General features: G+C 39.9%; 2 protein-coding genes across 2 annotated transcripts in view; one reads left to right on the top strand and one right to left on the bottom strand.

Moving 5' to 3' along the window:
- LOC135477850 (integrin beta-1-like) overlaps window positions 1-2,694 on the bottom strand; it is a 50,044-nt gene extending 47,350 nt beyond the window's left edge. Inside the window, exon 1 of the mRNA XM_064758056.1 lies at window positions 2,575-2,694. The gene's annotated coding sequence lies outside the window, so the exon portion shown is untranslated. The remainder of the gene's footprint in view (window positions 1-2,574) is intronic.
- Window positions 2,695-10,248: 7,554 nt separating this feature from the next.
- Window positions 10,249-13,266, top strand: LOC135477847 (uncharacterized). The gene is made up of 2 exons (XM_064758052.1): window positions 10,249-11,082; window positions 11,716-13,266. Exons 1-2 carry the CDS (start codon window positions 10,249-10,251, stop codon window positions 13,264-13,266), a joined length of 2,385 nt encoding a protein of 794 aa, XP_064614122.1.
- The last annotated feature ends 2,225 nt before the right edge of the window (window positions 13,267-15,491 follow it).

Below are 15,491 nucleotides of genomic sequence, written 5' to 3'. Positions count from 1 at the left end.
AATGGAAATACCTCTACCTTTATTCCTTTGCTAGATCCTCAGGCCTTTTCCACATTGAGTCAGAATAGCTCAGTAATCCTTCTGTAGACCTAAAGGCAATGGCCATCCCTAACTTCTCCCCTTATTTCTTTGTTTTGCCATTCTCACTAGCATAGTCTCAGGACTCATTTGGGTTTTGAGTCAAATGAAAGTGGGAAAGTGCTCAGCCTCTGATGGTATGATTATCTGAACTAAATTTATGCAACATTGTCATACACCTGTCCATAGTTCAAATACATGTAGGACATAGTTCACTTTTAGTTCTTTCCACTTTTGAACAATCTCTAGAGTCACATGGAATCGAAATAGAAATACCCCTACCTTCATTCCTTTGCTAGATCCTCAGGCCTTTTCCACATTGAGTCAGAATAGCTCAGTAATCCTTCTGTAGACCTAAAGGCAATGGCCATCCCTAACTTCTCCCCTTATTTCTTTGTTTTGCCATTCTCACTAGCATAGTCTCATGACTCATTTGGGTTTTGAGTCAAATGAAAGTGGGAATATATATGAAAGGGACGACCATTTGATCAAAGCTTCACTTTAACATATAAAATGAATTGAATAAACTGAATGAAGAGAAAATGAGTTACGAGAAAAGTTCAAGGAATTAGCTAGCCTCAAATTATTTGAATCTACAGGACTGTAAAACAGGGTAAGGGGTTGCTAGGCAGGGGTGGCGTGTACATCACGTGGGTTTGAAATAACTGAATGTCAACAGGTCAGGTAGTTTTCATGAGTGACAGGTAAACATAAAATCTACCTGTCGTATGCGACATGTACACATATGGCACAAAAACTGAGATAAGCCACTTTATGTTACACAAAAAATATAAATATCGAATATGAGAGAAAATACATAAGCTCAGTCTGCATGTTAGGAGGCCCACGAGTTAACGCAGATATGGATGAGACAAGGTTTTACAGTACTTGCTAGATCAAGAGTTACAATGCGAAATGTGTCAAAATGTGTTACAATACGAAAATGATCTAATGTGTAATAGGATATTATGCTCCTCTTGTTCCTCCATGAGTTCAGTCTGGTATGTTCATTTGTCATTTCATTTTAGTCTGATATGTCCACTTGTCATTGCCTAAAACACTATCTCTTAAAAAAAAAACATGAAAATTTTCCATAAAAGGAAATAATGCGAAAATGGTAAAGGTATCAGTCACAGTTGTGATGCAGGCATTGTTTTTATTTGAGGAAACTGTGAAAAATGCGCTTCTTTCGACTTTGGCAACTACAATACATTAGAAATCATTTCGTATCACAACTCTTGTGGCTGCACCACTGAAATCAGATTTACTTATCTGCAAGTTATTGCAGATACGACAATACACAGGCTTTTCGACATATTGTGTTATACATGTAGCACCCCACCTTTTTTCATCGACTAGTTCTGCCTGGTATCGTGTACTGTATGGTGTCCTAAGGAACAGGAAGATTCCCGTGTAAGCCCATGAATGGCCTCTCCATGTGTATTGTGAAGAAAAATTAGCATCTGCACAGTTATATATTAGTTGTGAAACAGCACCCCAAATCCATCTCGAGATACAATTTATATCGCTTAAAACCCGCTCTGGGGAGCTATATAACACAACTAATATAAGAGCACTGAACTAGTATTACTCGCCAAAAAGCACCCCATCACTAACTCACAATACAAGCCAGCCAATAAATGCTGTCATGGGAAGGGCTGGTGGCGTACCGATTTACAAGAAAGGTGTGTGCAGAACTGGGTTAATACACTAAAGGGCAACTAAAGAAACAAACACAAAATTGAATCAATAGCTTTTTGTTGCACGCACAAAGTTAGCCTCAGGTGTAACGTATGCAGATATGCAAGTATATACCCATTACACACAAAAACAATGGGGTTTACCTTGTAGGGCCTACTTGGCACTTATACAGAAATCTGTTAAGTCGGATGAAGTTATGTCTATGTGAAAAAAACATATTTTCGAAATGTGGACAACCATTCAAGACTGTATTGGTGAAGTGAAATTGTGGCTACCTGCTATCAGGCATGTCAGAAGGCTACTCTGGACAAAAGAGTGGAAAAAATTGCAGCGATTTCGAATAGCCACATTTGTATATGTTAACGGTCTACATCCAGTGATACTTTAGGAATGGATATAACTTCTGCAGTTAACACCTAACCTGCAACATTTCCAATATCTGCAGAGTTTTCCATGAGGGCAGATATGGCTGTCCGTACCTCGTGTACAATGTTGTTATGATGGGACTGCAGTGGCTAAACCGGAAAGCAAAACTCCACCACAAGCGCAGCAGATGTAAGTAGGCCTACTTGCCATTTTCATGCAGAACAATATCCACGAGGAGTCACAGAAGTGACCATCGTGACTAAAACAACTTGAGTCTGCAGTGTTGTTGTTGTTGTATACACCGGACAACACCGTGAAAGAATTTCCCCTTGCCCATCCCCATCACACAGTTACTTCGAGTTCAACATCTGCAAATTTTCAACTCGCTACGGAAAACATAACAAAGTCTAGCGTTGAAATTTGACTTACCGTTCAAGAGATCTAAACGAAAAATGCACAATATAACCCGATATCTTCGGTTTTCAAAGTCGTTCTTCGAAGTAATGAAATTTTTCTGACAAGCCCGGCCCAAGTTGACTAATATGGCGATAAGCCAGCATCCGTGACGTCACAGGAAGTGAATCGGTGAACTACGGAGGCTATAGAGTCGGGGTCACATCGCACCAATAAATATGAAATGCCTATATGGGACGGCCCTAAGCGGACATTTATTTCAACGTCATGAAGTCAATCTATTCTCCGCGGACATTTCCAGATGTTTTTTTATATTTATCTGAAGGAAAATTTGTAATAATTTATTATTTGCGTCTCGGCTTATGTTATTAAAATAATATGCTTTATAGTTCGTTGTTGGTTAATTACGTGTTATCAGAGTTAACTGATATTTCCCACGCAATAGCAACTCGAGTCCAAGCTAGATTGACCAACTCTTTTCTTCTAGTAGCCTATGAGCTATGTGTAAGCATGATCTTTTGACTGGAACTTGCATGTATATAACTTTTTATTTATAAACATTCATAAAATTTATATTTTATGATATAGGCCAATGGCCCTCAAATATTGTATGACATTTTCGTGAGCGACGCTGTCAAACAAATCACAGAGTTATCTGTGTAGAATCTTTGCCGAACATGGGCAAAGCATACAGTCAACCAGGATATGCTTGATGCTGTATTGAGCACCACATCCAACACACTCTGGGGCAGAGCCCTCATCAAGAATAAAATTGTGAGTTACACGAGAATGCCCAATACGACACCTCGCTAATGCTACTTGGTCTGGACGAGACATCGATAAGTATAAGAATTGTAGCCAATGACAGAATGAATAGCATGCAGTTTATTATGCACCTGCAAGTCCTTTTCACCCTGTCAAAGACGACAAATATATTACAGAATATTAGACTTCATGTCAGTATACGGAAGTTTAACTCGAGATACATGTTTATATAGGGCAGCTTTCGCTTCCCTGTCCATGACTGTGTTTCCATGGATGCCAATATGACTTGGTATCCAACAGAACATAATATCTTTACCTCTTTAAATTAGTTTTCTATGTTTGGCTATTATCTCAAGAATTAATGGATTTTTAAATTTATTGTTCTCAATTGCCAAAAGGCAGATTAGCGAGTCGCTGCATATCACTGCCCTTTGGAACATATGATAAGGCCGGGACTGTAACTCTGGCCTCCGCAGAAAAGATAGAAGGTGCAGGTGATAGACGAAGAGAAGTGACCCGCTGTTCTAAGACATCCGCAGCCGCAACCCTGTCCCCGTCCTTACACCCGTCAGTATATAAACTTGTTATCCCTATAATTAGCCTCAATTTCAGCAAAACTTTGCTGAATAATAACAAGATTTGTATCTGATTTTTTATGCTGACGTAGATCAAATATTTATTTGGGTTGTGGAAATAGCCATGGAGGAGACTCTGGAAAAGACACCGGAGCTATATCCTCTAGCTTGATGTTAGCTTCCACAATATGGTCCCGTATACGAAGACCGAACGAAGGGATCATATTGGGGCTTTTACTGAATTTATCTATATATGATGGAATACAAACACAGTCTTAGGCAGAGTTTGTTGGATGAGCTTTAAGCTTTGTAGCATATAAAATGCCGAGTTTGATATGTCGGTTGTATAAAGAAGGCTCATTTGCCTCAAGGTATAAACTCTCCACGGGCGAGGCTCTAAAAGCACCAAGTCTGAGCCTCAAACCTTGGTGATGGACAGGATCCAACATTTTAAGGTACTGTTTCCTAGCGGAACCGTAAATAATGGACCCATAGTCCAATTTAGACCTCACCAGAGAATGATATAAGTTCTGATCTTATAAAACTGATTGGTCAGCACCCCAATCGGTGCTAGACACGAATGAATGAATGAATGATCATGGCTTAACGCCACTTCGGCAATATTTCAGTCATTTCATGGCTGATCATTTTCATGATCTAATGAACAATATAAACTTAAAGGAAACAGACGAACATTTAAAGCATTTAAAAAAACTAAATGTCAGTTGAAAGTCGAAAACCACAATTGCTTTTATTTTATACACTGAAATATATATATATCAAACATATTCTCTTATACAGGCCAACAGCCTTCAAAAAATTAATAACAGCATCCCCAGAGACGCTGCTAAATAGGTCAAAGACAGAGTTGGCTGTGTAGAATCTTTGTATCACATCCAACACACATTCCAGAACACTGCTCCCGTGTATTAGACGAGACTGCCCAATACGGCACCTTGTTAAAACTTGATCTCTACGAAACATATCAAGAGTATAAGAATTATAGCCAATGACAGAAGAAATAGCATGCCGTTTGTCCTGGACTTACAGATCCCATTCACCCTGCCAAGGTGACCAACATATTTAAGGAATATCAAGCTTAAAATCATTATATGAGATTTTAACTTTTGACAACGGTTTATTAAGGGTTTCTTCCGGCTCCTTGTCTACGACTGCGTTTCTATGGTTACCAATATGACTTGGTATCCGACATAATAATATATCTTTGCCGCTTTTAATTTGTATTCTATGTATGGCTAATATTTCAAGGATCAACGCACTTTAAAATTTATTATTCCCAATTGCCAAAAGGCAAGAAAGCCAGTCGTTGCATATCACTGCGGAAAGATGATTTGGCCAGGTGTATAGCAGAAAAGATTGAAGATGAGGGTGGAAGACGAAGAGAAGTATCTCGCTGATCTAAGATAACTGCAGCCACACCCTTGTCCTGATCCTTTGACCCATTAGTATATATAAATCTATAATCCATATAATTAGCCTTAATTTCAGTAAAACTTTGCTGAATTATCAGAGGATTCGTATTTGCTTTGTTGTCTTTACGTAGATCAAAGATCAATTTAGGTTGATGAAGAAGCCATGGAGGCCTGGCATCATTGAAAACTGATGACCGCTTCTCTCTTGTGTGTTACCGGCTTTATTTCCTATTTGTATAATTACTTACATACCTTTGCCTCTGGGAGCTAGTGTTAAACGTTGTTTTGCAAATGGATCTTACGATTATCGACTTGGAACGCCCTTTACGGACTACGAATGGTATACGAATGTCGGACATGTCATTTATATTTGTACATTTGGAAATAAGCATGTCTATGTGAGGCATCAAAGATATTTTATTGTCAAAATATAACCCCTAAAAACTTATTTTCTCCATCAGTCTTCACTTGTTCACAATAAGAGATCCTATTCTTTTCACCCGGAGACATCCACTGGGGGGATCTGAATAAAGATTCCGTTTATTACAAAATTCATACCGACGGTTTTAGACGTAGGAAATCTAAAACCATTAGCAACTGCTCATTTCTCGATCTTAATGAGACAAAGCTGGAGTTTTCCTCGATGTTATTCACATTTTTAGCACGATAGCATATGAGGAAACCATCTACATACAAAACACCCTCAGTGCCAGATGTTAATGTTTAGCCAAACTGGTAATTTTTATGCTAAAAAGTGTTGGTGAAAGGATACTGCCCTGGGACACACCCATCTCCTGCTCATAAACTGACGATCAGATAAAAATTGAGATATAAATAAAGGTCTTTTAAAATACCATATTTCCATGTGGTGTCGTAGGCCTTTTCAAGTTCGAAAAATATCGACACCATATGTTCATTATTAATAAAACCATCACGAATAAAAGTTTCAAATCGAACAAGGTGATCTAAAGTAGATCAACCTGGACGAAAACCACACTTAATATTAGATAAAAGGTTAATGGTTTCAAAAAAAAACCCCAAACAAGTCCATTATTTATCATCCATTCCATAGTCTTATAGACACAGCTGGTAAGAGCTATGGGATGGTAATTATTTGGATCTGTATGATCCTTACTGGGAACCGGGATAATACACGCCTCCCTCCATGACGATGGAAAATTACGAGATATCAAAATGTCATTAAGCAATTCCAAGAGACTGAGTCTCCAGTGGCTCAGGTGGTAAATGATTCAGAAACTTATAATATACGTTATCAGGACCATAAGCAGTATCGTGGGCCCTTCTTAATGCAGTTTTATGTTCCTCGATATTAAAAGATCAATTATAATGTTCTAAATTCTTAGAAGAAAAGGGCAATTTAATTTTCTAGTGGTTTTTAATATGTTGGAATTCTTTAGTATAATTCTCCGAAGAAGATTTTTTGGAAATTGTCTCGGCTATATCAGATGGTGATATCAGCCTCACAAAACATCTCAAATGCCATCCAATCTGCTTTATCGAATTTCCACCTAGCTACACGCTCTAAAGAATTAGAAGAGATATGCTCTAGGATTATAGGGGAATGGTCACTACCACAAAGATCGTCATGCACCTTCCAAGAAAAATCCGGGAGAAGTGATGGATCTGTGATAGTGAGGTCGATAGAACATTAAGCACTTTTACCCAGATGTAAATAGGTATTAGAACCATCATTGAAATAACACAGTTCCTCCTTAGATAAGAAGTCCTCCACTATCTTCCCTTTATCATTTATGTTATTACTGCCCCATAGGGGGTTATGGGAATTAAAATCTCCCATGAGTATAAAAGGTTTTGGCAACTGTTCTTTTAAATTATGTAACTGCGAAAGCTGACAAAGAAATGTTCGGGGGGAATATACACTGAACATAATGTGATTATGCCACAGCCTCAAGCTCTGTATCCAGAGCAACAGGGCTGTGAGTAATATTGTTATTGGCGAAGATAGAACAGACGCCTGCAGCTCGCTCTTCTTCATTTGAAGAAGTACTGTATAATGAGTAATTTTGAAGAGTTGTATTGTCTTTGTCAGCAACTGGCAATAGGATTTAATGATTGAACAAGCTGTGTTATTTCAATAAAACTTACCTTAAGACCCCGACAATTCTACTGTATAATTTTGTCTAAAGAAGACATTACGGAGGAAGGCGTATGGGGGATTTCTCTTTATGCTTGGACCGCGGATGACCCTTCCTTGGAGATCGGCTGGAAGATCTCCCCGGTGCGGGTGAGCTATCCATCACCTCCGCATCTGATGTTGAAGGACCAACGTCCTCCGACGATCCAAACTTATTAAAAGTTTGGACAGGGGACCTAGTGGCCTAAGAGGGACGCTCTGTTGGGCCACTAGGTTTATTACGTTATTATTGTTATTATCTGGAGTTTCATTTCCGGACGTACTTTTGTTTTTAGATTGATTAGGTTTAGGGTTATCGAGGTTTATTTCCAGACATACTTTTGTTTTTATATTGGTTATGTTTAGGGTTATCGGGTTGGTAATTATTATTCGCTGGTTTTATTTCTTGTATTGAGGTAGCCTGGGTTGAGGAAGTATTGAAAGCGGGTCGAACAGTAGGTTCAACAGAAACAGGACAAGGTTTCTGGTTTGCAATGGGCCAAGTCAGTGACGTTTGAGTAGCAACAGATGCTACTCGCTTGACCGTATTGGCAAATGAAGTCTGCAGTGAAGTATTAGGGGGCGAGATTAGTTTTCGGGCCTCCTGATATGATATATTGTTTTTAGTTTTTATAGTGATTATTTGTTTTTCCTTAAGGAAAATTCGTCAGTATCTAGAGAAGGCCATATTATCTCCACCGCAACTGCAACACTTAACTGTGTTGCTGCAGTCGAAAGTATCATGACCTTCACTGGCACATCGAAGAACAAACCAGTTTATTTTTACAATGACCGTTGCCATGACCAAATTTCTGGCACGTGAAACAACGTGTTGGGTTAGGGATGTATAAGTCCACATTGACCCAGTACGGGCCAATGTAGATGTATGATGGAGTAGAAGTACAATTAAAGGTTAACAGGTATGTATTTAATTTCAGGATATTACCAGATTTCTTCATAGTGAAGCGCTTTACTCTCGTAACACCCTGTGATTTTAAATCTCGCAGATTTCCTCTTCCGAAAGTTCCAAAATATCTTCATCCCCGTCACGAATTTTTTCCTGACAGCTGTTCACAGGTATGTCCGAAATTTTTTTCAAAGATAGTAAATTGATTGATTGTTGTTTGCGGAGACATTCAATGAGAATGTCTCCGGACCTTAGCTTGTTCACGTGTTTTAAAGTTCCAGCTACACCCTGGAGAGCCCTTTGCAAAAGAAAAGGATGGATTTTGGAGGCCGGCTTCTGTTCATTCTTAGTTGAAAGAACAATAAAAGCCGGCCAACTGTCCGACCCGTTACATTTATCAAACGATTCCGACAAAACCTTTTCTCCCGCTTTTTGTCGGTACTCGAAGTCGTCCCAGAGGAAGACCTAATAGATATATTGAGAACATTTTTTGAAATATTTAAAGAGGACATAGTATATATAGTCCTATACAGGTCATTACGTACGTGGGGAGGTCTGTCAGCAAGATGCGGATGATCGTGGGTTTTCCCCGGGCTATGCCCGGTTTCCACCCACCATAATGATGGCCGCCGTCGTATGAGTGAAATATTCTTGAGTACAGCGTAAAACACCAATCAAACAAACAAACAAGACATGCAGATCATGGGTCAGTAGCAGAAACTAATCTGTAGCAGTAATGGAGGTTATTCTCGATTCTGTACTAGTAATAAATATTGTGAGAGTAATGGAATGTACTTTCAATTGTGTAAAATTAAAATAGATCATGTCCCCTACTATGACGTTTATGGAGACATAGTAAAAGTAGCAAAGGCTCTTATCGATTCTTCAGCAACAGCAGAGGCCATGCTCGATACAGTGACAGTAATAGAGATTTTTCTGAATTCTATCACAGTAAGAGAGACTATCCTCGATTCTGTAATAGTATCATATACGGTATGCTCGATTATATAAAAGTATCACAGACTGTTCTGGACAATGCAACAATAACACAGACATCTTGATTCTATGAAATAGACTATCGTTAGTTTTATAACCGTGATAGAGAAAAATTTCAGCTCTGTAACAATAGCATAGACGATATACTCCGTTCTAGCATTAACAGTAAACTTATTCTCAATCCTAACAACAGCAGCAGTGTTTATCGAGTAAAGTCACATAAACTGGGACCACATTTGGTATATTTGGTTGGCTATATACCTGTACAGTCCTTCGATTGGCTAAATCTTTAAACTTGTCATGCTGGTTCCTTAAATAAAACTAATGAACTAATCATGGTACAGATCGCTCACAGTTAATGTTATTTGCTCAGACGCCATACAGCTGAGCACGCGTGTGACAGGCGTTTAAATATTTGTCACCATTAGCAGACATCTAAAACCACGGAATATAATACAGGTGGTTAAAGTGATAATTACACACAAGTTAAATATACTATAATGCAATCTGTACGAGAGCAAAGAGATCCAGTCGGTGGTAACTCGTTGTGACGAGATGGCTGGCAGACCTGTGCTGCTGATGTTAGCGTTTGTGATTTTCAAACCAACTTTCAAGCAAGCACTCATTTGTGGTGAACCCATATCCAAGAATTGCAATTATTCAGCGCAATGTCCAGGATCCGAATCGGAAGAAAATAATTCGGCAGACGACGGTTTATCGACCGAACAGTTTGTAACGGCGTTTCCCCAAACCTGGGAATATCACAACTTGAGCTTCACGGGAAATTTGGTTTTCTGGGAATCCTTGGCTTGTGGTAGATCATCATCATTTTGCAGCTCAAGACACGACAAGTCCAACATGAAACAGCGTTTCCTTTTCAGTTGTGACGCCTGTCTTTGCGATCACTGCGATATCTACGGCGATTGTTGTCTTGGCGGATCTTTGCAGAGAACCGTCAGTGGTGAGAGCGTGGATAGGTTGGAGTGTCTGAGTGGAACTGAGGGCTGGGACTTATTCAAGGCTCAGTCTTACTACTTTATTAGCCACTGTCCAGAAAAGTACCTCGACATCAAGACGATAGAAGAGTGTGAAGATCGCACTCATCACGTCTTAGTGGCGGTGAGCAGCCCTCCGGTGTACAGTCCTGTGTCTCGACTTAGTTATATCAATAGTCACTGTGCCAAGTGTCACGAAGATTCAGAACTGATCCAAATGTGGACACCAAACTTGATCTATCCAGAAGGCCTGAGCTTGCAGACGATAAAATCCAAGGAGGATCTGTTACAGTTAGTTGAAGAAGGGTCCGCTTATCATTTGTCATTTTCTCCTCCGCCCAACTCTGTCACTAGGAAGTGTCAGAGAGTCGAACCTATTGGTGAGTGTAACATCACCGGAAAATGGCAGGAGTATGACCCCGTGTTACAAGAGGCATGCGGCATTTACTCTCATCCGCTCTATATCTGCCACCAGCGCTACCGTAATGTATTTTGTGCCATGTGTAATGGAGTCTTCAACAGGACCCAAGTGGATTTGGTGTATATTTGTCAATCGAATGCAGACATCACACCAACAGAACTTGTTAAAAATGTGGTACCATTCTCGGAAATATTTGACCTTACCCCGGACATACCATCCCCTCCGACTTCAGGCAAGAAAGAATGTCACGAAAATTATGTTTTTGACACTTTCAAGGTATGTATTCCAACGACAATATCTTCTGGTAAAGACACGCCCAAAGTCCGCGAAACAGCAATTTTTCACATTTGGGATACAATTTTGCTAAGGAGTACTACTGTTCTGTTTTAATACATTTTTTTAATTGGACGACATTTGTTTTAAAATTAACGTGAACATATTGCAATCCTAACAAAACCTCATACCCGCAACATACTGTTGAAACGGACTAGGATGACAACCTAAACCCAATTATAAACTCCTTAAAAAGGGAATGCGTCGCACATTTTCCAGGATGAAAGCATGCCTAGTCTTCATTTTTATACATTTAGCACAACCCAAATAATAAGGGACATCGAAAATGGCGATTTGTTGCATGCCAGTGGTGACAGACACAGGGGAATTGGCACAGTCCAGTCACCTTTGTATCATCAAAATCTCAACGCCTCTTGAACATTATGTATGTGTTTTTAATCAATCATTAATGTTTTCGTTGTGATTGTTAACATTGACTCTTTACCACTTCAATGTCTATAATAGTTTAATGAGCAATTGCTTTTAATTGAGGATAATCTTGCGATATATAGAGTTCATGTCATTGAAATAGCGAAGAAAGTCAAACATAAATAAATCTTCTTTTGACAATTACAGAACAAATGCCGAGAGCTGATGTGTGCGGAAGGACGGACAGTCAGAAACCATTCCTGTGTCGGTCTGTTAGGCACAGCGCAAGGAGTGTCCTACACGTTACGTTTTGAAATCACTCCCGAAAAGCTCAACAGCAACCCGGCCAAAATATTGCAAGCCTTCAAACAAGAGATGACGCGTTTGTCGTCCACTCTGCGTCCTTTTTGCGAACAATTTCTTATGTATGAATACAACAACAGAGAACAAATTTCGACCGTCAAGACCGTGCCTTTGTGGCTAGAGTATAACGTAATTGTTGGCAACTTAATCAGCCAAGATGAGGCTGAGATAGGTTTACTGGACACTCTGAACTCTTCGTGGTTTGTCCATGGTGCACCAGGAAGGTCAGACTTCTTCAGTGTCCATACGGGGAATGACTCGGAAAAGTTCACCAGAAATACCGTTTACGAATCTGAAACGCATGGAAGAAAGCTGTGTAACAGCTACTTAAATGAAACATCAGTCATTATTCTTGACAAGTTGTCCCGTTGTAACCAGATCGAGTTGGGGGACTCCGAGTTCTTTGTGAATAACACCACAGGTACGATAACGCTAATCGCATCAGGCGAGGATTTCAACGTCTTTGAGTACGTGGTTGTTGATAACAAAATCAGAATTTGTGTGAATTTTTCGGGTTGGTACATGCACCAAGGTGTACCCGAAGACGTTGACGAAATTGGACACTGGTTGACACTGGTTTCCATGGGAGTGTCGGTAATTGCTCTATTTCTAACGTTCATCCTGTGTCTTTACTCCAAATCCCGAAACACTGTCCCAGGGCTCATCACCACCATGCTGGTTGTAACACTTTTTCTCGCTCAAGGCCTCTTCCTTCTTCTCCCCCTCATTTCTGGTAACAAGTGGGCTTGCCAAATCATCGGACTAATCACTCACTATTCCTGGCTGGTTGTGTTCGCCTGGAAAAATGTGGCTGCGTATCACATGTACGTAGCTTTTACTCAGCCCTTCACAAGTCGGTCAACCAGCCCAGGCCGCGTTCTTCTCAAGTACGCCTTGTACGCGTTTGGGACACCAGCCATATTAGTGACAACGTATGTCGTGGCGCAAACCGTGCTCTCAAACCAGGAAAGTCTTGGGTACTCTCAAAGTTGCTTTCTGGCCGCTCCCGTGGACCTTGGACTGGCTTTTGTCGCTCCAGTAGCTGTGGTGATCTTCACCAACAGTTATTTTTTCACCCGGGTTGTCTATGTTCTGAAGAAAATGTCCGATTTCAAGAAGAATTCCAATCAGTGCGACTCAGCTCACATCGCTCTCTTCATAAAAATGTCGTTGATGCTTGGTTTCTTATGGGTAGTCGGATTCTTGGCGAATATCGTGGAGAAGACTAAGGCGTTCTGGTATCTGTTTGACGCACTGAACGGAGGAATAGGCGTTGTTCTCTTTCTCATCCAGATTTCTAATAAGCAGACCACTCAACGTCTGAAGAAGGCATTCAAACCAACAGAAAAAAGAGAATCTTCGTCGACGAAATTAGAGTCGAGCGGAAGAATTTGAAATCATATGGGTTTTACGCCTGTTGGGATCTTGGAATTTTACCTGCAGATCTATAATTGTTGGATCTCTTCATCTATAAGTCTTGGAAGGGATTTGACAGAAAATAGGATGAAAACAAAGAATCAAAGAAACGATGAACCATCTGCTGTGGGAATAACTAATCAAAAGGAAAAGAATTGGTGATTGTTCCATAGAACCACCTTGTCAGTACTGCTGTCATATTGTGGCGATCCAAGAAACTGTTGGAGGATTAATGGTATACAATTGCCATATTTAATACATGCACATTTACATACAGTAAATTTCATCCTATACAACAGTCTTCGGTGATGTCATCACGAAAGACTGTTAATGCTGATTACCCTCTCCGTAAACGAGGTTTGTCCCCAACCTAGTTGAGAGTCATTCTCAGCAAATGTTAGTTATTGCCCCCATGGCAAGGGTTAGTCGTGAGATAGTCGTAAACAAGATAACAAGGTAACAAATCAAGTCTTTGAGACGCTGGTTTGGAGGAGTTTTAGCTCTGATAGAAGTAATTAAATCCAAAGATCACTCAGCCTGCCAATAACAATCACATGTTCATGGAGCTTTTTTCTTAGCTGAACGTTGTGTAGTCATGTAGTCTAGATCTGGTATTGAACTGAAGGATGACTCTCTGTTGTGGATCAGATCTGCTCAGCTGCGTTGTTTACAAACACAGCCCTTTCTTGAAACATTAGTTCATCTGGTCAATTTTGGTTCATAATCGCCATTAAAAATCTGCTGTCGATCAAGATACTGTGTTACCCGTAATCTTTGCAGTTTACCGCATTTGGGAAACGCATGGTTAAGTATGACAGCTAACCGCACAGCCATGTTTGCATTACCTCGGCAGTCTTCGGCTGTCTCAAGAGACAGTGTCTCAAGAGACAGTAGATGTGTAAAGTTAGGACTGTGTTTGTAGATGCAGGCCAACAGAGCTACTTGTGGATATACTTAACATAGAGTTACCGACGAAACTTTGGAAATTTTTTTAGTTCCATTTACTGATCGGTAATCGGTAATCACAGTTCATAGCACTCAGTACCGAGTGTGTCAACCGTTAGGATCACGAAGAGCGTCAACTATGACTACCTACCCCTCTCTTTCCTCGCTGCCACAGCTTCTGCATTATATCCGTAAAACGTGAAAATCCGGTGGAAATTGAAACCTCCATTGATAATGAATACAAATCGTTGTTTATATAATACTGAGTGAAAACAATCTACAATTCATTCGTGGGTTTATACCTTTGTTGATTACCGGTACAATATATTAAGGCGGGACTTCAGGTTTGTGCCAAGGCGTGCCTGTTTGGCGATCATGTCATGGGATTCAGTGCCTGTGGGATTTCTCGATGTTGCATGTTTTTGCGGTGGTTCAGCGGTGGATTGACCTGGTGTTAACAAATTCAGGACAACTGAAAAGAACAGTTCCATGGAGATTGAAACTAATATTCATACACAATTCGAACGTTCTTCTGAGCCCCAATACAAACATGCAGACACATGATGCTAATTCTATTGTGCAATTTATTTCTGGTATTTGTTTGCTTCTTGTAAGAAAGAGCTGGATTAAAAAACACACAACCTCATTTGTTAAGGGTCTGGCTATTGTACAAAGTCTAAAGGTAATGTCTAAATGTACATATTTATGTAAAATAACAGTTTATGTAATCCAATTATTGTTATTTCCATTTGTGTATGTATTCCTGTACAGTTGAAATTTTGTGTATACAAAGTGATGGTGTAACTGAATTGTATCTAATACATCAAACTGTGTTGGCGTAACTTTGTTTCACGAATTAGAATCCACTTCATTGGTTGAACTGCATGATCGCAGGTGAGAATGCCCTCAGATCAAATCTGAAAGGAGTTTACTCACCGTGATACGAGATATGGTATCCTATGCTAACGAATAGGATACGCTTACATATCGCCATGTTCAGGTGTCACACTAAATGTTCCGTAGACACAATATTTATGCTATGTTAATCCGCAAAGTGCATGTAAAAATGTTATGTTAATTAGTTCCATTTAAAAAAAAAACACACATTAAAGATGGGCCCTATGCCTATCTCGTCGACTTGGAAGCCCTTGCTCGGTGACGTCATGCCTGTAAGACCTGCTGGGATTATGTACTGAAAAGCCCTGCAAGCATTGCCGAATTCATGCATTAGGCCTACGCACTGTGTTCTTTTCCAGACG

This window comes from Liolophura sinensis, chromosome 11 (genome assembly GCF_032854445.1).
Source record: "Liolophura sinensis isolate JHLJ2023 chromosome 11, CUHK_Ljap_v2, whole genome shotgun sequence".
In the NCBI taxonomy this organism is placed as follows: Eukaryota; Metazoa; Mollusca; class Polyplacophora; order Chitonida; family Chitonidae; genus Liolophura; species Liolophura sinensis.
Note: the sequence above shows the minus strand (reverse complement) of the source record. Positions and strands in the feature narration are given on the sequence as shown.